This window comes from Rhipicephalus sanguineus, chromosome 4, assembly GCF_013339695.2.
Source record: "Rhipicephalus sanguineus isolate Rsan-2018 chromosome 4, BIME_Rsan_1.4, whole genome shotgun sequence".
Classification (NCBI taxonomy): domain Eukaryota; kingdom Metazoa; phylum Arthropoda; class Arachnida; order Ixodida; family Ixodidae; genus Rhipicephalus; species Rhipicephalus sanguineus.
Genome location: NC_051179.1, coordinates 173239062 through 173259055, shown reverse-complemented (window position 1 = coordinate 173259055; position 19994 = coordinate 173239062). Strand labels below are relative to the sequence as shown.

The following is a 19994-nucleotide window of genomic DNA, read 5'->3' as shown; positions in this document are numbered from 1 at the left end:
CAGAAGACAACCTTATGCTTAAGAGACACAAAGGCGCAAACACTGAACAAAGCCGTGTTTGTCCCGCACGGTTCGCAGAACAGGGTCTCGCCATGTTCTGCACGGTGAGAAGTGTCCACTGTCGATCAACACACTCCTGGGTGTCTTCTGGGCATGGATGAGAAGAGCAGAGCAGCAGCAGATGGCCAGATCACAAAGACTAGAATAGAGGGATTCCCCTATTGTAGGGCTGAATCACGTGGAGCCAATTTATCCCCTGGCAGTGAACCACTGACGTAGCCAGGGTGTTTCAACAGCTCCCCCCCCCCGATATTTTCAGTTGAAGTTTATCATACACGCACGCATACAAACGCACGCACGAACATACATAAAGAGGGTGAACGCCCTCCCCCCCTCCCACCCGCCTCCGAAAAAAGTTTTGGCTACGTAAGCAGTGGACCTCTTGGAAAGTAAATTACAAAACAAAAGCCGCGTGCACATAAATTTTTTTAACACGAAAAGTGTTTTATGTCGGGGCCACCAAGACATCATGAAGATATCTGCCAGCCAAATACGTCAGCAAAATGAAACGCCATCAGATGGCCAAGAAAAAAAAATTCAGCATATCCACGGTGTGATGATGAACAGCTTGGGCGAAGCTCCTGAAGCAATCATGCGACACCGTGAAATGTTCAGTGGTTTCGCCAGCTGTAGTCAAAGCGATACGCCGCTTGATTATTTCCTTTTCCGTTTTTTTCTTTTTTGTCATGTTTTAATTTTTATATTTCTATTATTTTCGTTGATTCTTTTATTTTTATATTTTATTATTATTATTTTATTATTTAGTTTATTTTATTTTGTTTATATCTATGGGACAGCGCCATCTATTATACTGTTCGGGAGATACTGCCGCGGTTACGCCTGACGTGGGACAGGTTACACTAGAGGAGCTACGCCCCAAAAAACTATCAGAAAAAGCTCCGTGGACAAAGGTCAAACCAAGAGCTCGGGGTCACGAAGTGGCTGCCGGGCGTTTAGCCCACTGGCTACTGCCAAACACATAACGGAGGCTACATGTACGCGCCTTAACTTTCACATTTTCCTTTGCACAGTGCTCTTGGACGGATGGAGGTATGGAGGGATGGGTGCTATGAGCGTCCCTTATAACGGGGTTGTGACATGTGTGCACCAATGAAGGAAAGGAGATGATTTTTAAGGGCTCGTTTATCTTGTTGAACATATTAATGAGAACAACAGACAATAACGACCAAGAAGTATAGGGGGTTGGTTATCTGCAGTATTAGATTGAATGTGAAGAAAGTAAAGTGGACGAAAAGATGACTTGCCGCCGCAGGGACCGAACCTGCGACCTTCGAGATAACGCGTCCGATGCTGCTACAATGAGCTACGGCGGCGGTCATCCTCCCGTCCACTTTAGGGGGTATAATGTGATTTAAACCTAGGAGTGTTAGTCAGCGCCAATCGCAGGCCATGGCGGCGAGTGTGGAACACTTTTTTTTGCCTGTTGGCGTAACGTAGCAGTGATTTTTACGAGTGGCAGAGACCAATAATCCCTCGCAGTGTTGCCACAGGTGCCTAAAAGAAACTCCGCTCAAAGGGGACATGAGGCGATGCGAAGCAGTGTTTCGGCATGTAGAGCCGCGTTTCAGAGGGGAGTGGTGGGGGGAAAGGGGGAAGAGAGAGTGGAGAGGGGGAGAGGAGATGGGGATGGAATATGGAGGGGAGGGGGAAAGGGGAGAGGGGAAGAGGAGAGCGGGAGGGGAGAGAGGAAGTGGGGAGGGGGAGAAGGAGGGGAGATGGGAGAGGGGAAGTCGAGAGGGGCAGTGGAGAGGGTTGTGCGCATGCGGTAAGGGTGGTCGCGCGGCACACCCCACCACACACGGATGAACTCCGCTGTAAGATGCTTCAGTTCTAAAAGAAAAACGTGCCGTTGGTGGTGGTGGTGATGTTGCAGCAGGCGGGGTTAGCCTGGCCTGCATGGCCGGAAATTGTTCCGCTGAGCATCTCCTGAATTTTAGGGTATGTCAACAGTGCGAACAGCCCAATGTCTCGCAGGAAAAACCAACAAAATTCGTTGCACGCTCTCTTCGTTGCCCGTGGCCCTTCAGAAAAATGACGTCTCCAAATGTCCGGTTGCCATGACAACCTTTTTGCAAGGTGCGGACCATCGCTGCTCTTTCCACATCAAACTGCGGTCAAAGCCAAATAAAATGTTCATGTCCCTATGTCACCGCAGAAGGCACAAAACGGGAAAGCGTATCGCCCAGTCTTGAATGACCACGCCGGGGTGTGTGCGGAGCTGGTCCTTATGCGGTACAACAGCGTTCGCTGTTCACGAGAAAGTCCGGTGATTAACGCCTGCTTGGTGTGGAAAACTTGTAGATCGCCTAAAAGTTGCGTATCGCTCTTGTTGTTCTGGTCAGTTTTAGGAGTTCTTACTGTTGGAACAGATGTCCGCGCTACGGACCATCCATTTGGCGCGTTTCCAATAGTAGTATCATTTCGTCAACGCATTAAACACACCGCGAGGTGGTGGCTTAGTCAAGCATCGCTCATAGCATTCATCCATATCGAAAAATAGCTGACCGACGCTCGCCTGGCCGTCGCACCGCGTTCCCCATTCGCTGGTGTGGAAAGTTAAGGCCAGGCTAAGGAAGACCGACGCTCGTCGCGTTTCTCTTCGCGTTCACAACGCTTTGAAGGAGTCATATCGAGTATCAGTGTCACTATGTGCTGTGATGCCATGTTCGCGCGCGATTCACCATATGCGGGCCCACGTATATCTTAAGAACTTCAGCTAGCGCAAGGTTTAAATCATGATCATGGGCGTTAATCATCGGTACGGAGATGGCCACTAGGCGTCAACGTAGGTGCGTCCACATCAAGCGGTGTATATCTCCAAATAACAGTAGACATTGTACAAGCTCTCATATACCAATGCACCATAAATGATAAACTAGTTCTGTGACGACACGTTTCAATTTGTATTATACCGATTCCTATAACAGAGGGACCAGACATCTTTCTTGCTCTTCACTCCATACGCTGACGGCTCGCCACGGTTCGCATTTGCTAAGGCCCCTGTATTTTTCATAGCATTCGCCAACCGCACGCGCCAGTCTTGCGACGGCTAATGCTCGCCGGCGCGTCCCACTTCCGGCTGCTAGTGGTTGTTTCCGGGAGTGGTTCAACTAGAGGACTAGGTTGCGACCGCCCAGCCGCGTCGGTCGCATTGCGGTGGAGGCGAAATGCTAAAATGCTAGCGGCCCATGTACTGTTCTGTCAGTGTACGTAAAAGAACAGCAGATGTCAAAATTTCTGAAACCGTGCTCCACGCTCTCTCATAATGACATCCTGGTTTTGTGATGTAACACGCCAGATAATATTATTAATCTTACTTAGTGTTGAATGACCATCCATCTGCTTAGTTAGTTTTTTCTTGCAATTTCGAGGGATTATTGTATGTGCAATGCGTTTAATAGTAATTATTAATATTTCTGAATCCTTAAACGATCCTGTTTAAGACTGTGCATGTATATGTGAATCGGACCTGCGTTCTTTGAAACTTGAGATGGCTTTTTCAGTGGAGCCACAAAAAAGTAATAATACTAAGCGCAAGAACTTTTGGCCGAGAGACGGCAACAAACACGGACGAACGTCTCTAGTGTCAAAGTTTTTAGCTTAATATTATTGACTATGGAGCACCAACAATCTCGAACCCTCACGTTGTTCGGAGGGAGATGGAAGCTTGAAGGGATGAAAAATTCGTCAACACGGGGTGTCGCTGGAGCCGACGTTTCCACAAGCCAACTTCTCGAAACATCGCGGTCCGCTTGTCGAAACGTCGGCTCCCACGACACCCCGTGCTAACGAATTTTTCATCACTCACGCTATTAAGCGACACAAATGACTAACTGGTAGCGCTGTGGACTAGACTGTCAGCAGTGTATTTCACTGGTGAAAGTATCGGCGAAGAAAAATGTTTACACGCGTCTGTCCTGAAGTGTATTCTCTTTGCTCTGTTTTTACTACGCTGCCTTTCTTACCAAGGAAACAACGAACGCGAACCGACTACCACACACTTCATTCGCACAGTGCCTCTTCCGTTTGAGACTGTGATCATTTGTGTAAGAAGTACAGCGCAGAAAAAAAAACAGTAATACCAACGATTTCTACTTCAAGCTCTATTGTTTTAGCTTTTTAGTAGGACTTGGTCGGATGGAACAGCGAGCCCCGTAAGGTGTACTGTGGTCGGTTGCCAAATTGGAGAGGTCGAGAGAGGCTCAGGCGACCGGCTCGGGCGACCGAAGCGCGGCAGCGATCGATCGCTTTCCACGACTAAAGAAATAGACCCGCTCATGTACTCGGCAATGTTCTCCGAAGGCAGGGTCACCGGCCGTCCGGCTCATACGCTGTTACTCTGGAGTGCGGCGCCATATATGCAGGCCTGTGTGCATTCACTTTTGAGGAGGAAGTGCCGCGGACGCATGCGAATATAAGTAGCTTCATTAACACTAAATTTACCCTGGTTATAACAGGAACATGCGCTTTTAGTCGCTTGTGTTTTCAATGTTATATGATAGTACATTGGCATCTCAAAAGTGTGTACAAATGGAAAAGGAGAAGGAAGAAGTAATGGAAAGGAAATCGGTTGCTTTATAGACAGCACCATGTTTGACGTCTGCATCCCAGTCAGTGGGCATGGGCTGGAAGGTGCCTTTCTGATGTGTTCATGCCACTTGATTTACGTCGGCGAAAAGCTGGTGGAGATACAAAATTTTCAAAAAAATATATTTCTCAACTTAAAAAATAATACCCTTTTGTACTTTGTATATGTTCAGCTAATACATAGAGCTTTCAAATAAAGTATCGTGCATATTTTTAGTCCGACCACCAAGGCAAGTTTTTGACGATGAAATAAAGAGCTTTTCTCAAAAAAGTGAAATTCGCAATTTTTTTCAGACGATTTGCTACACCTTCAGCGACTAAATTATTTTTCTTTTGTAGTATGTCGAACAGGCTTCCAGATATAATTAATTTCTACCCTTTGAGTTTGCCTTGTTCCTGGAAAAAAATATCAAACTTTGCAACTTTATTCAATTTGCTCGTGCGAAAAGTCCTCGAAGAATCGATATACATAAATAAGTCATTTTTTTCAGTTACATCACTTCATTAGCTTGCCGGAAATACCATTTTGTTGAGTGCATTCTATAAACGCCCTTTCAAAAAAATTGTTTTTTGATGCCCTTTAGCTCAGTCGGCGCCAAAACTACAGACTCTCACAAACAGGCGGGAAAATTTTTGGCAACAGCAATAAACGAGCAAGAACGAGTTTTAAAACTTCAAGAAAAGCGTGGAAATTTTTCAGCCATATTTGTGATGGCGGAAAGCGCTGGGTGATTTGAAATGGAATGACCCATAAACATAACCTTTTATGGTATACCGTAGCAAGGGGGTGGGAAAGGAAAGAGAGGCTGAGGAGGAGGGAAACTAGGAGGGGAAAGAGTAATGCATATTATAGAAAGAGAGAACTAGGGAGACAGAAAGGGAAGAAAGATATAATCTAAAAGAAAGAGAGAGAGAGGGAAAGAGATATTCTTACTTTTATGTACACTTCATCGCTTAACAATTTATTTACTATCATGTGGACGCGCAAAGTAACCCCTATAAAAATTGTTTCCAACTTTTGTAATACTGAACTAATTAATGTGATACTTAAGGTAGATCACCACCTTCGACGAAACAGTTGCAGTCCAAAAGTTTTAATTATGGTTTTGGCTTGTAGGGCTTAGGTAAATTTCAACTTTAGAATGATGAAACTGCTAAAAATGTAAGACACAAAATTTATAAAAATGAAAATCTGCCAAAGTACGCATGTTGCGCCAACAGTCATAACTACAAAATGTTTAGTGCGATTTAAACGCGACTTGGCAGGTACGTAGTGAAGACACTATCCTGTGCATCTTACCTCCACGATCACTCCATTTATAATCGAAGGCGAGTTATCGTAAAAAGAATGAAAAAATTACATTTGACAGGTTTGTTTTGCACACAATTGGCCATTGTACAAAAAGTTACTGCTCATTTTCTAAAATTCTGCTTGAATGCGCAACTCAAGCTGTAAATAAATAGTATGCAAACTTGTATGTAAAAATGTTTATCAGAAGGAAAGTCATCACTGTTCGCGTTAGTGTAAGACGCAAAAAATTACGTTTTGAGAAAAATGGCTTTTAAGATTTCAGTCGAATGCAATATAATAAAGAAACTTTCAATATGTCCGAAATTCTCCAGGATCATAGCCTGGGATCTCCTCTGAAGCTGCGCATTCTCCTTTTCAGCGAACGCACATATATTTTTGTAGCTCATTTTGCGTCTCCAGCTGACTCTCATCTATGTGCGCCACAGCAGGTCCACTCTTGGTATATTCATTCCATAACTTGCGTTGATGCTTCTTTTTTGTCCTATACTTTGCCATATTTCATGGAGTACTATGACTTCCTCCTTGGAAGGCCACAACTAAGTCCTAGACCTCGAAGTGGTGCATGAAAAAGCACAGACAGCCGAGCGAAAACGCGCGCAACTTAAACAACAGAGCATCGCAGCCCTGTAAAGGAAATTTTCAAATAAATCGAAAACATCATACCCCAGAAGCTTTAGAATGTACTTAGACACTTAGCATTATGTAATACGTATAAGGAAAAACATTTATGACGGCATGGCCGGTGTTGTGGAATCAGAAAACTTCAGTTTCGGTTTGGAATGCGTGTTAGATGTGTTGGAAAAATGGTGATAAGTTTCGAACGGCTCAATATAACTACACATTTCTTTTTGCTAAATATTCTTGAATAGACAAGGAGCTTGAAAATGTCAAATTAAAAAAGTCATTGTTTTTCACAAAAATTTGTTTTTGAAGGTGCCGACCTGCCTTAACCAGAGAAATATGCACGAAAATATCGTTCAAATATCAGCAGTCGTTCCTCAAATTCGAAATCTGTAGTTTTAAGAAATGATTAACGTGTTAAATGCGACAAATAGAGATCAGGTACCTCAGAAACACGGCTTGTAGAAACGGTATTAAAGGAGCACTGACACAAAACTTCGAAGTCGAGATAATGAGTGAAATAGATGTATGTGGAGCCGTACACAACGTCTACGAAATATCAAGGGCCATTATAGCCTAGAACATATTTAAAATCAATTTTAAAGTGCATGCCGCGCGACTGAGCGAGATGCGAGCGCTTCGCGACGCCGACATCAACGCGGGGGATGTGTACACAAACCTACGTCACGAGTTTGTGTTGGCTGGTGGCTGGTTGTGCCCTTGCGCTTGTGCCGCGCTACATGCCATTTCTTCCTCCGTGCCTGTGGCTTGGCGTGTTCTAGTTGTGTTCTCTTCCGCTGTTCGCTCGCAGTGCCCATTGGCAGATGTTATGGTCCGCTCACCCTAGCGGCAAGCCTGCCGCAACGGCGCGGTGCCGCAGAACGTCGGCCGTCGCCGCACGCGCGAGAGCTGTCCAACTTGCACGGCAAGCTTCGCCGGTGAGGCATTTGCGCCTCCGAAAAACATGGCAGCACTGCCAAAAGCGGTTGTCGTCCACTTCGAATCTATCCAGTGGCCGCCGTGCGCTCTGTAACGGGTAACTTCTGCACTGATGCTTCCATTTGCTTTAGATTCATGTCCTTAAGCTTCGACAGCAATTTATTCGTCCCGATTCGGCGCAGTTTTTGAGAGCCATAGTCAAATAATCGATGCTGTAAGCTTAGCGAGTCGAGATGGGCGCTTCCGAATGCTCGGAGAACATAGATTACGCGTTTGTTAGTTGTTTCTAATTCTCCATAGCTGGCGCCACTTGACCTGGTTCGGCGCCCACCGCACTCACGCTCGCGCGCCGCCTACGTGACAATTTTGCGTGTTCACGTGGCCAGCTGTCGTTACCCGTCCTCCGGAAGTAGTGCTGCCTAGCTCGGTGCTCTTTGAAACCGAAACTGCGTATGGGCGCTCTAAAAACGTCTCTAAATAAAATAACCGTCGCGCACTCGCGCAAAGGAGGTTTGCAGCCGTGATAAGTTGATCATAAGCTATCTATTGCAACAACAAAAAAAAAAACAAGGTGCAAAATTTTTGTGTCAGTGCTCCTTTAACCACTACCTCTCGCATCACAAACATGCGCTCAAGTAAACTCAAGCGTCCTCATGGTTTTTGCACGATGTCTAGAAAAATTCAGGAGGATACGAAAGCATGGTTTCAAAATTAAGCAAAAAACTCAAACATACCAACTGTAGTGAAGACGGTGCATCCCATAGACAATGCAATGGAGATGATGGCTTGGCCAACACCTCCGCTGCCAGAATGGACGAGGAGCGACTCTCCCGCTTGCACGTTCCCACGCACTAGTAGTGTGTAGTAGGCCGTAGCATAGGCCACTGGCACGGTGGCTGCCTCCTTGAGACTCCATGTTTCCGGAACTTCCCAAAGGAAAGCAGGGTTCACATCCACGACCGTTGCAATGCCTCGGGCCGACACCAAGCCCATGACGCGACGTCCTTGCGGATCGCGGCCCGAAAATTCCATACCCAGCAGGCCATCTGAGCTCTCCACGAATCCTGCCGAATGACCAAGCAAACACGTTACATGCCTTCGTTTCAAGCATTACTACTACTTTGTAGAGGGTTGCCGAAACACTACAGGCGCTGAAATTTTGCGGTTATCGTGGCACTGGAATATCGAGAATACGATGTTGATGACGATGACTTGGGATATTTAATCTCGTATGGGCTCGGTGCAATGAATTGAATTGTAATGGTTTATGTGGCAATGCTATGTAAACACCGTAGAAACGTGCAAGCATTGGTTGGATGCGTCTTGCCTACATTTATTCATAAGCTTTTATTGTAGTGTTCAGGAAGAATTTAGACAAATCTATTCAATTTTTTCACTCTTATGGGATTCTGCTTCGGTCACAAGTGTCCCACAATGCACGGCATTACATCCTCGACAACAGCATTGCCTTTTTCAGCAAAGCGATTACAGCATGATGTGTAGGCGATGCTATTTGGGGTCTCGATAATCTGCCACTGATGCCAATGCTTTGAGTGAAGTTCGTTGCTTGCAGGAATACTGAAGCATACGAAAACTCATCCAAAACAAGATGACAGCAGACACTATCTACCAATACTAGTTAGTCAGTGCATATAGCATCTAAGTCGATTAGAGATATACCGGCGTTTCTTAAATATGAGGCGAAATCACACGACGCACAGAACTCTTCGCTGTAAAAGCGTTTCTTCATCTAATCCTCTGCCACCACATTTGATTAGACGATGACTCGAGGACACTTCGACAGCGCTGTGAAAACGCGCCAGGTGCAATGTCGATTTATGTCAGTCGTAAATGTTGGAAAGCAAACAGTGCTGCCACCCACATCATATAACTTCGCCCTATTCAAGCTCACATAGCTGCTTTGGGAGCAACCAAGAAAAAGAAGAAACATTCGTGGAAAATTGTCCGCAAATATTTAAAGTAAACGTGTCCGAACAGAGTTCACTTAGAACAATTACGGCATTTCAGGAATTAAGAATTTTGTAGACTCATTCCACTTTGTGAAGGTGCATGACTAGCAAGCTGTTGAGCACATGGCAAAGATGTGGTACAACGGAGGCCAATTTGGTATAAAATGCCAGATTGTGAACGCTCCCACAATGTTCAAACCACTGTGCAAAGTCTACTGCGACACAGCGACGATAAGACCGTCATTGAGGTTATGAGTATTGTTCACCTAATAAGGTCGGTCACAAGTATGATGAACTCAAGCTTTATATGCTCCGGTGAAACTTCCAGTCTCCGAGAGACAGAAAATGTAGAAAGCCGTATATCATTCATACATTCAATACACTCTCGTGCCAATAGGTATTTTTCAAAGAACGGTCTTGAATTTATCGTATATAGTAGGCACACCGCCAACCAGTTTTAAGGCTTCTTGTCTAACCATTCTTTACCATCCTGACCATGTAATTCTCAAGTTCAGTTGCTTCTCACATGTTCTGTAAGCTCTGGTGGAGTACAATAACGCGATTTTCTTGACCCCCAGCTGATATGTAATTCAGCACAAAGACCCCCCGCCTCCCACCCTGTGCATGCCAATAAAACCATTATACACTTCTGGTACCTCTCCCGCCCTGTCTCCTTGTTTTGTTTCTTTTTCTTTAGGATTTTTCACTTCACATTTGCGGTTTGACACGCCAAGCTATATGAATAGCCTCGTATACTGTGCGTTTTTGTTCTTTAATATATATTGAAAATTTCCTACCGCTACACCACCTTTTTCTTGCTCTCTTGTACACCTCCCCTTCTCTCGTTGGGGGAGAGGGGCGAAGGCGTACACGAACGCGGTGCTCAGGAAATCCGTTGCTGCCTCGACAATTGCCTGAACGTTGCCTCTAGTGCCCCCCCCCCCCCTTTTTCAAGCATTTTTCATCTCTTCAAGCACCATCTTCCCCTGAACTTCCACCATGTGTGGACATAGCAATCTTTTTTCACCAATTCTGCCTTTATTATTTACGCCTAGAAAATATATGGAGAATGTTGTTGGGAGTTGTTTATGCAATGTGCAAGCGTAGAGGTTTGTTGCAGGCTGCTACGTTCCCTAAAACCCAGTTTTCGGGCGGCATCTGCCCATGGCGTTTATATTCTTTCCAGCGTCCTTGAGCGTCTAGAAGGCCCCGCATAAGGCGCATCCCGCGACCACCTTAACGCGAGTTTAGCAATAAATATTTATCGAAATCTACATTCTCTTTATATATATACAACCCTTCATTTAGGCGCCACCGGGTGTTTGTGAGAGGGTTTTCATTCTACTCTCAAAGAATTCAGCAAAGCCTTCATAATAAGTGCTATTTTATATTCGTTTTGTATCGCGGGTACAATGCCTTTCTTTGGGTCAGCTATATTCACTTTTAGCAAGCGGGCACTCTGACTTTCTAGCCTGGGGGTTGACTTTTTTTATTTGTTGATGGCGATTATCCTCGCTCGTGACAGATGGACAGAAGGACAGTATTCCATTTGAGTCGGCATGGAAATGCTCGCGCTTATAAAATTTCGCCTGTCTGAACAACCGAATTTTAGGACCACCTAACAGGTAAAATCAGTCGTGCTCATTATTAGCCGAGTGTCTCTCTGCTTATCATTTTCAACAAACATTAGGAAAAGCGCGGTGAGAGAAGCGATGCCACAATGTATTCCGCAATCACATTCGCATGAGCGAAGGTAACTTTGATTTCAATAATCTCTACAAGTATTTAAAAACTACTTCAAAAATCTCTACAGGTTTTCTCTGTTCTCTGAACCGCAGTTGATCGGGTACGCAATTGCAGCAGGTTGAATCAAACGAGTATTTGTGGCTCCACGTACTCCAAAATGCATTACAAAAGATTACCAATGAAATGCTTCATAATTACTAGTTCCCAAAGTAAGAGCGTTCGCGCAGTATATATTATAATTGTCTCACGAAAAAAAGATTATATTACGTTTACAAACAGACATGACTTTCTTAGGGTTGAGTAGGTGGCCAATATTTTCATTTTACGAACAACTTACGGGCTAACACAACTGCGCTTACACGTAGTACTTGCCATGTCGTAAGGTAGTGACAGAATATTCAATAGGGCTTTCATCAATCTGAAAGCCTCAGATGCCTCATGAAACGCAAAAAATTATCGTCCACGTCGGTGGGGGCGGTGCCAACACGAGTGACGAAAAAAATCTTGGATGACTTTTGACCTTCGCTTCAAGAGTAGAACGCGATAGCGTAATCGGGCCCCGTGCGCATCGCTTTCTCAATTGCTAGCCTTGCTTCGGTTCTCGGTGCATGCCTCAAGCGTGCCGTAATTAAATGAGCGACTGTGCGCGTAACATTGACAGTTTCGAACTACCCTAGAATGCCTACTGCAAGTATAGACTATTTTACGGACAGGTTTCGGTGCCGTTATGCTGGGCTGTTAACCTTGCCGTGTTTTATACGCCGACCGAAGAGTGTTACAGTGGCCGTATACACATGAAAAGTGTTGGGTTGGTGCATTCGGCGTTTCCTGGCTTTATCAGTTCGCGTCAGATGTACAAGAATAAGAAAACAATAATTTAACAGCCCATGATCTTTACTTAACACAGTCTATAGTAGTTGAGTGCCCACTACGTCATAATTCTTCCGTTTACAAATCAGCGAAGGGCCCACTACGCGCCCGTAGGGCAACACGCGACTCTACGCAGCTGCTCACTTCGTTGATGCTTTTCTAGCTGGTGATGATTAAATATGTCTGAGTGCTCTGCAATGTGTGTTCATTTAAAACACCCAATCGTTGCGGAATCCACATGTTTTGACGCGTGGCGCGATGCTACGCTTCCGCCACGCATTATTACACGCTTTAAGGGGATTCCTTCAATTACATGACATTCATATAGTGTTTGTTCCCGAAGCAGTTTCAAGCGATGGCGTAACTCTGTGGTAAAACGCCTGCGTGCCACACAAACGGCTTGGGTTCGATCTTCATTCGAACCCACGATATTTATTATTTGTTTTATTTGCATCATTCTCGATTTTTTGGCCACGGAAAATCTGATAATTTTTCGCTCACAACCAACGCCGCCGACACCGACACCGGAATTTCAGTGGAACGAGTGATTTAAAGGTCTCGCCTTCAAGAGTAGAACGTAATAGCGTATAATGAGGCCCCGTTCGCATCGCCTTCTCAATCGCTAGCCTCGCTTTGTTTCACGATGGACATCTAAACCGTGCCGCAATGAAAGGAACCTCTGTGCGCGTATCATTGACCACTTCTAACTGTCCTAGAAGGCTTACTGCAAGTACATTTGCGAAGAGTACACTACGGCATAAGTCTTCCTTTTGCACATGGGCGAAGTACCCACTACACATCCGTAAGACAATAGGCGCAGTCGCGATTGCGCACACTTTGTTGATGCTGTTGCTGAGAATGATGCTGAATTATGTCTGCGCAGTTTGAAATCAGCCGGCCTTTAAACCAACCACTCGTTCCGCAATTGACGTGTGTTGATGTCTGGTGCGATTCAGTCATATCACGTACATTGCATCATACCTAAACTGGGGGAAAAGAGAGAAGGCTAAGTTAAACGCACTTATACGCTCCGGCCTCAAAAGGGCTCTGGGCTTTCCGCACGGAACAAGTAATGAACTCTTCGACAAGTTCGGACTTCATAACACTATAGATGATATCATTTAGGTGCATTCGATGACACAAATTGGCCGACTATCCAACACTAAGGCCGGGCTTAAATTCTAGATGAAGTCCGAATACTGCCTCGAGGAGGAGACTTCGCTAAATTTAAACTACCCAAGGAGGGGCACACGCAATTATTTGTGGACCCCTTACCTAGAAATATTCATCCTGGCCACAACAAGGGCAGAAGAGACGCCCGGGCGAAATGCATTCTGGGTAAACTGAACCAACAACAAAACTCAGCTCTTTTTGTCGATACAACTAGTTATGCATCGGGCAACCGCTACGCTATTGACGTGGTCGATGAGACAGGCAAATTAATAAGCGCGGCATCACTAAGAAAGAGCTCATTTCATGCTGCCGAAGAAGCAAGCATAGCACTGGCAATTACAATGAGGAGAAGCTCCACGATTTTCTCCGATTCCCGAAAAGCCATTAGGAATTACTCAGCCGGCTCCGTATCAATGGAAGCACACAGGTGTCTTCTAGTCTCAGTATTCATCACAGCGAGAACCTGGATACCACACACCTAGTCTGCTTTCCGGCTGATCAGGGCCACTCGATCAGCCCCAATGGCTGCAATCCTAACGAGTAAGCTCACTCTGTTGTTCGAGATCTCACAGGCCGCGCACCAGATCAAGAATTGCTCCAGGATGACTGCGGCTCCTATAAAAACCCTCTTAGCACTTCTCATGAGATCACCGCACACTATAGGGACGGTAGAACATTCTTTCCTCCCCCCATCAGAAGCTTACCCGAGCTCAGGTAGTCACATTGATTGATGCAAACCAAATCCTATCCCACACCTTTGTGCTTAACAAAACTGACGGGGATTTTCCCACCGTATGTAAACGTTGTGGACACACTTCGTGTCTACTTGATCATATGTTCTGGCTGTGCTGCAACCAAGGGGCCTCGAATCTCAACAGTAAGAAGGACTGGAGTCGGCGTATAACCAGTGAAGTCATCCAAGATCAACTTCTGGCCGTCCGGAGAGCTCACACCATCGGGAAAGCTTTCGGCCTACCGGTGCCGACGGCGGAGCCACCGACATAGCCTGGGGTCTTTACCCTCGGGCCGTAATTTCTCTGGACCACAATAAAGTTCTTGCCATGTCATGCCATGGTGCGATTCTACACTCCGGTCATGCAATATTACATGCGTTTAAGGGACTCCTCGCACTACATGCCACTCTTATAAGATTTTGTTTCCCGCTAAACAGTTTCAAGCACGAGCGTGGCTCTGTGGTTCAATACCTGCTTGTCACGCTGACGCCCTGGGTTCGATTCCCATTCTAACCGAAGATTTTACAGCGAAAGCTGGTGTGAGATCATTTCAACGGCCGTTTTTGGTGCCGTAGTTGTCCGCCGCCGCCGCCGCCGCCGGTGTCCGTAACCACTATAGCGCGAAATAAGAAAAAAAAAAAAACGAAATAAGAAAACAATTCCAGGATGGAACGAGGTTCGAACCTGGGCCCTCTGCGTGTGAACCCAGCGTTCTACCTCACAGTCATACCGGTGCTTGAAACTGCCTTGCAAAAAGACGCTATACAGGCGTCATGTCCGGAAGGAACCACACTATGTATTATAGCGTCATAGAAGATGTGAAATCACAAACAGGCGTCACACGGCGTGAATTGCCAGGCCTCACACAATGCGAATTGCGCAACGAGTGGGTTGTTGAATGCTTCACACCCATTACAGAGGGCTCTGCCATAATTCTTCATCGTCATCAGGCACAACATCAACAAAGTGCGCATAATGCCTTACATGTTTTAGGGGCGAAGCTCCTGATGCCGTGGGTCTGTCCATCCTGCGTTTGTAGGCTTGTTTGTAGTAGCCACTCTAGTTCTTGAGAAGCGCGCGTTCTGGTATGCAGTAGAAGAAGAAGACGACGTTGACGAGTGAGACTCGTGCGTGTTCACCTGTGTGGCATTCTTTCTTCTTTACTGCGCGCGTTCTGGTATGCAGTAGAAGAAGAAGACGACGTTGACGAGTGACACTCTCGTGCGTGTTCGCCTGTGTGCCGTTCTTTCTTCTTTACTACGTCTCGTGTTTTCAACGACACCCGAAGACAACATTTCAGAAGTAACGCGCCATGAGGCTCCCTCTTGGCACGCTTTCTCTTTAGCTCGAAGTCGCCAGATGGCAGACAAGGCTGCGGAACGGAGGGCATGGAAGGCGGCGGCAGCGTGCGCTCGCAGACAGAATACTGAGGTGAGAGCCCGCGAGGCCGAAGCTGCACGTCGACGCCGCGAAGCAGATTCTGCCGTTCGAGCCCGCCAGGCGAGGCCGAAGCTGCACGGCTGCGGCGCGAATCGGATCTTCAAAATGTGAAGGAGCGTGAAGCGGCGAGAAAGCGCGCGTACCGGCAGGCAGAGCCCGAGGCTGTGCCAGCACGTGAAGCGGCTGCAAAACGCATCAGGCGGGCTCTGCCCGAAGGCGCCGACGCGCGCTTCCAGCGGGACTTCCTTGATAACAGTTTCTCCCACAGTTGCGATGTGTGCGACAGATTGTGGTTCTCAAACAATCTAGTCCCAATATCTTCCATCAAGAAGGACCACGCTCGCGCCAATGCCATCGCCGTGCTGCAGCGCGAGTTCGCTTCGCTCCACTCATCATCATTCACCACGTGGATATGCTGTGATTTTTTAGCGGGTACCACGGCTCTCCGTTGAATGACGAAAAATGGCATAGTGGCTGCTTCCCTACTTCACAGAAATTATGATGCGTTATAGCGTAGTAGGTTCCTCTCAAATGCATTTGTATCGGTTGCCAAGGGAGCCCATAAGCCCATAATCTATTTCCTCAGGGTCTCAATGAAGTTCTTCCCCCCTTTCTCTCTCCCTCTTTCTCACGTCAATGTATGTTATATTGCATGGTGGGAGAGCGAAATAGCGACGGGCCATCACACAATGCGAATTACGTAACTGGTGAGCCGTTTAAAGCTTCCGACCCAATACAAAGGGCTGAGCCGCAAATCTTCATCGTCATCAGTCGTCACTTCAGCAAAATGCACATAATGCCTTACAGATGTGTAGCTGGTACCTCGTTTCTGCGCAGAATGACGATAATGGCGTTGTAGGTGATTTCGAACTTCACAAATATTGTGATTTATGGCGTAGTGGGTACCTTGCTAGTGTACTTGTATTAGTAGCCTCAAGAGAGTTTACAACGAGCTCTAGAAATGACGCTCTTCTAGCTTTCGCTGTGACAGTGCTGCGCTTTCTGCGCAGGCCTGGCTTTTTTTGTTGTTTCTTTATTTGCATGTGTCTCAAATTTTCGTTCACGGACACCGCTAATTTTTCGCTCACAGACAGCGACACTGCAATTTATGCGAAACAAGCTCTTTAACGCTATCACGTAAAAAATCGTCGTGCGATTACGTCACCATTATTACGTCATTATAACGACACAGGTCGTCAAAATTCGCGACGTAGTTATTACGCCACATCAATGACATTGTCACTTGGTGAAAGGCGAGCCGGTAAAGGAGGCACTGCAGAACCACGTGAGGTGCAAAAAGTTTGCAACTCATCCGCTCCCGGAGGCAGTGGAGAACCACGTTGGTTGCGGAAAGCTTTTGAACGGGATTACTAAAACTGACTGAGAAGTACAAGAAGACGGTTTCCACCTTCCATTCGTCCCAGGCAAATGCACAAAAGATCGTATGCCGTCATGTGATTATTGGTTTCTTTGTTATCGCCATCAAAACGGTGTTGTTATTGGCGGCAGTTCTCACCGGGTAACTTCCTGAAGATAGTTCTTCTTAAATTTGATTTTGCCGAAGAAGAAACTGGTTACACAGTTTAGCCAAAGGTGAGAAAGCAATTGGCATAAGTGCCAACAGAAGGATATTGCACAGGTACTATATAAGTCCGTTCGTCTACGACTGAAGAAAACAATGTGAACAAACTACTTTTATCCAATAATGCTTAATCTAATTCAGTGTGTTTAATGCTAATGTGACAACAAGAATGCTTTTCCGGAATGTATGGTAACGTAAAATAAACATGAATAAGGAGCAATGAAGAAAAATGAAAAGCGCAGATTTCTGTCATGGGGCCACTCACCAGGCAATGCATCAGGAGAGAGTCTTCCAGTCGCGAGCACAACATCGCGAAAATTTACTGCTGCGTAGTACACGTCGCACAAGGTCCCGTCTGTTGAAGTGTAGCCCAGTGGAGACACGTACCACTTAAGGCTTGACAAATCGCCGCGAACCTGAATGTCGAGGTAGGCAAACTCTCTTGAGGTTCTCCTCTGAGCCTGACCTAGTGGCAAGTAGAAAAAAGAATAAAAATGTATTTGCAATTTCCTTCACGCATTTACTTAGCATCATGCCTTGGGCACGAACGTTGCTACCCTTAATTGACAAAAAATTGGGGCAGCTACGCGTTTGTGGTGCGAAGACTGAGGAAACAGTGGAGCTGGCAGAGCTCCCCTCCTCCTCACCCTCACTTACCTTTCCCACGCCTTGCTCTGCTGTATATACTACGCAATACTATGGCATGCTTTAACCTCCCCCTTGCCCTCCTCTTCATCGTCACATCACTCCTGCTCTCCCTCACCTCCCTTCGCCATTTGTTGCTTTACTTTACTATACATGGCTATGCTTTCCTTCACCCTCTCCCCTTCACTTTTCCCTCATCCTAACCCTCACTTCCTTTTCCCATCTCCTTGCTATACTAGACTATACAAGCTTATGCTATCCTTCACTCTCGCACCTTCTCCTTTCCCTTCTCCTCCCCCTTGCATCATTCCTCCTCACACTTACTTTCCCACATCTTGCTGTACTGCAGTAAGGTTGAGGTGTCCTCTTCGAGATACAGTTATCGTGCACACCAAACCCCACTTATTTCTGAACAGAATCACCGATATATATAGAGGGGTGGGCGACTTGGAAACAATGCAGACTTGAAAAATCAGCGCGAACACGACGGAGACGCCCCGCCACGGTGGTCTAGTGGTTATGGCGCTCGGCTGCTGACCCGAAGGTCGCCCCAGGCAGCACGCCGCCATTGGACCGATCTCAGCCCAACGTAGGCAAATCACGCTGGTGCTACTTTCACCCGCATTGGCCCGACGTCGGCTAGCCGCCTTTGGGCCGATGCGGGCTTGCCGGCTTCGGGCCGACGTGGGCTAGCCAGTGTCGGTCCGAGACCGGCCTGCCGTTATTGAGCCAATGATGGCAAGCCGTCATTGGGCCTATGTATGCTAGCCGATGTTGGCGCGGTGTCGGCCCCGCCGACGTCGGGTAGCCGCCGGCGTTACCGTTTACACCCGTTATTATGTTTTAGCAGTGGTGGCTTACCGTGCGTTAAGTACGGTAGTACTGTACCGTCGTGGTCGGCACGTAGCTAGTTTATACGGAGACACCGGCGGTAGTTGCTCGATGCGTAAAGTAACCTGATCAGGCAGGCTGATACATGTGTTATAAAGTAAAATGGCTGCGTGCCGACCACGGCAGTTTGGTATTACTGTGCTTACTGTACTGTAAGTGAGCAGCGCTAAAATAGACTATTCGCGGCCCAACGACATTCATCGACTGCCATTGGTGCCATATTCGAAAAATGCTTCCTAATTAGAACGACTGCTCCACTGATGTCTTAGTGTGCGATTAAGACCCACAATTCTTTCGAACCGTGCAAGGCCGAGAACGAAAGTCAATATTGTCTCTAACATAACTAAATTGATGAAAGGCCTGCTGCACCAACTACGCATGCGTCTGAGAAATTAAGGAGCAACACATTTGCAAGGTTATAAACACAAATTTATTCACAGATACGAACACACGCCAGCAGTTCCCGAATAATTATGCCATAAAGAAATATCTAAACATCTATAGATACCGTAGCCAATATCTAAAACAACCCCACAGCCACCGTATTCCTCAAAAAAAGCAGGGCAATCCTAATCGAGAATGGGATCAGGCGCAAAATCATAGGCGTGAGCAGGGTTCTCCTTCAGAGGGGGTGGGGGGGGAGGCGAAGGTTCATCGCCCCCCCCCTCCCTATTAAGTCAATGTGTTTGGCAGACCTTGCGCCCACCTCTTCTTAGGGGACTACGGGGGCCGGCCGCCCCCCTGCCCCACTGTGCGCACGCCTATACGAAGAGTTACAATCTCTTCAACGTTATGCGCGGCACATTCACTATAAATATTGAAAGAACTAGAACGGGCAAAAATAGGAATAAGGATTAACGAAGAATATCTTAGCTACTTGCGTTTTGCGGACGATATCGCGCTTTTCAGTAACGACGGTGCCGAATCACGGAAAAAATTCTGGAGATGTAAACGAAGGCAGCGTTAAAGTAGGATTAATGATGGACCCGACGAAAAGAAAGATAATGTTAGGCGGCTTGCAGAAAAAGCGAGATTAAGAGTGGCAACTAGGCTAGAAGATTGTGTATACGCGTGAGCTAATTACGAGCACAGGAGCACCCCCCCCCCCCCACGTTTATTAAGTTCACCAAGGAACGGTAGACATTCGCAACACATGACTGGCCATTAAATTAGCGTTATCCTTTAAGCGGGAATTGCAATCTTTCAGTGATATCTTAAGGGCCAAAAAGATGGATAAACTGCAGCACGCGACGCGAGAAACATTGCGAGCGGTACAATAACATCCCATGAACTCTACATCTAAACAAGATAGACACGCACGCATTCCTAATCTAAAGGTAAGATTGTAACAGAAAGGAATCGTGCATAAAAACCACTCATGTGTGCCCGTTGGATCGCTAAAA

The 19994-nt window shown here is 46.4% G+C and overlaps 1 protein-coding gene across 1 annotated transcript in view; it reads right to left on the bottom strand.

Moving 5' to 3' along the window:
- The window catches only part of LOC119390905 (fatty acid synthase), a 277784-nt gene that overhangs the window by 78427 nt on the left and 179363 nt on the right, over positions 1–19994 (bottom strand). The window contains exons 18-19 of the mRNA XM_049415426.1: positions 17321–17521; positions 8275–8604 (exon numbers count right to left, since the gene is read on the bottom strand). Coding sequence (XP_049271383.1) covers positions 8275–8604; positions 17321–17521 — 531 coding nt within the window. The remainder of the gene's footprint in view (positions 1–8274; positions 8605–17320; positions 17522–19994) is intronic.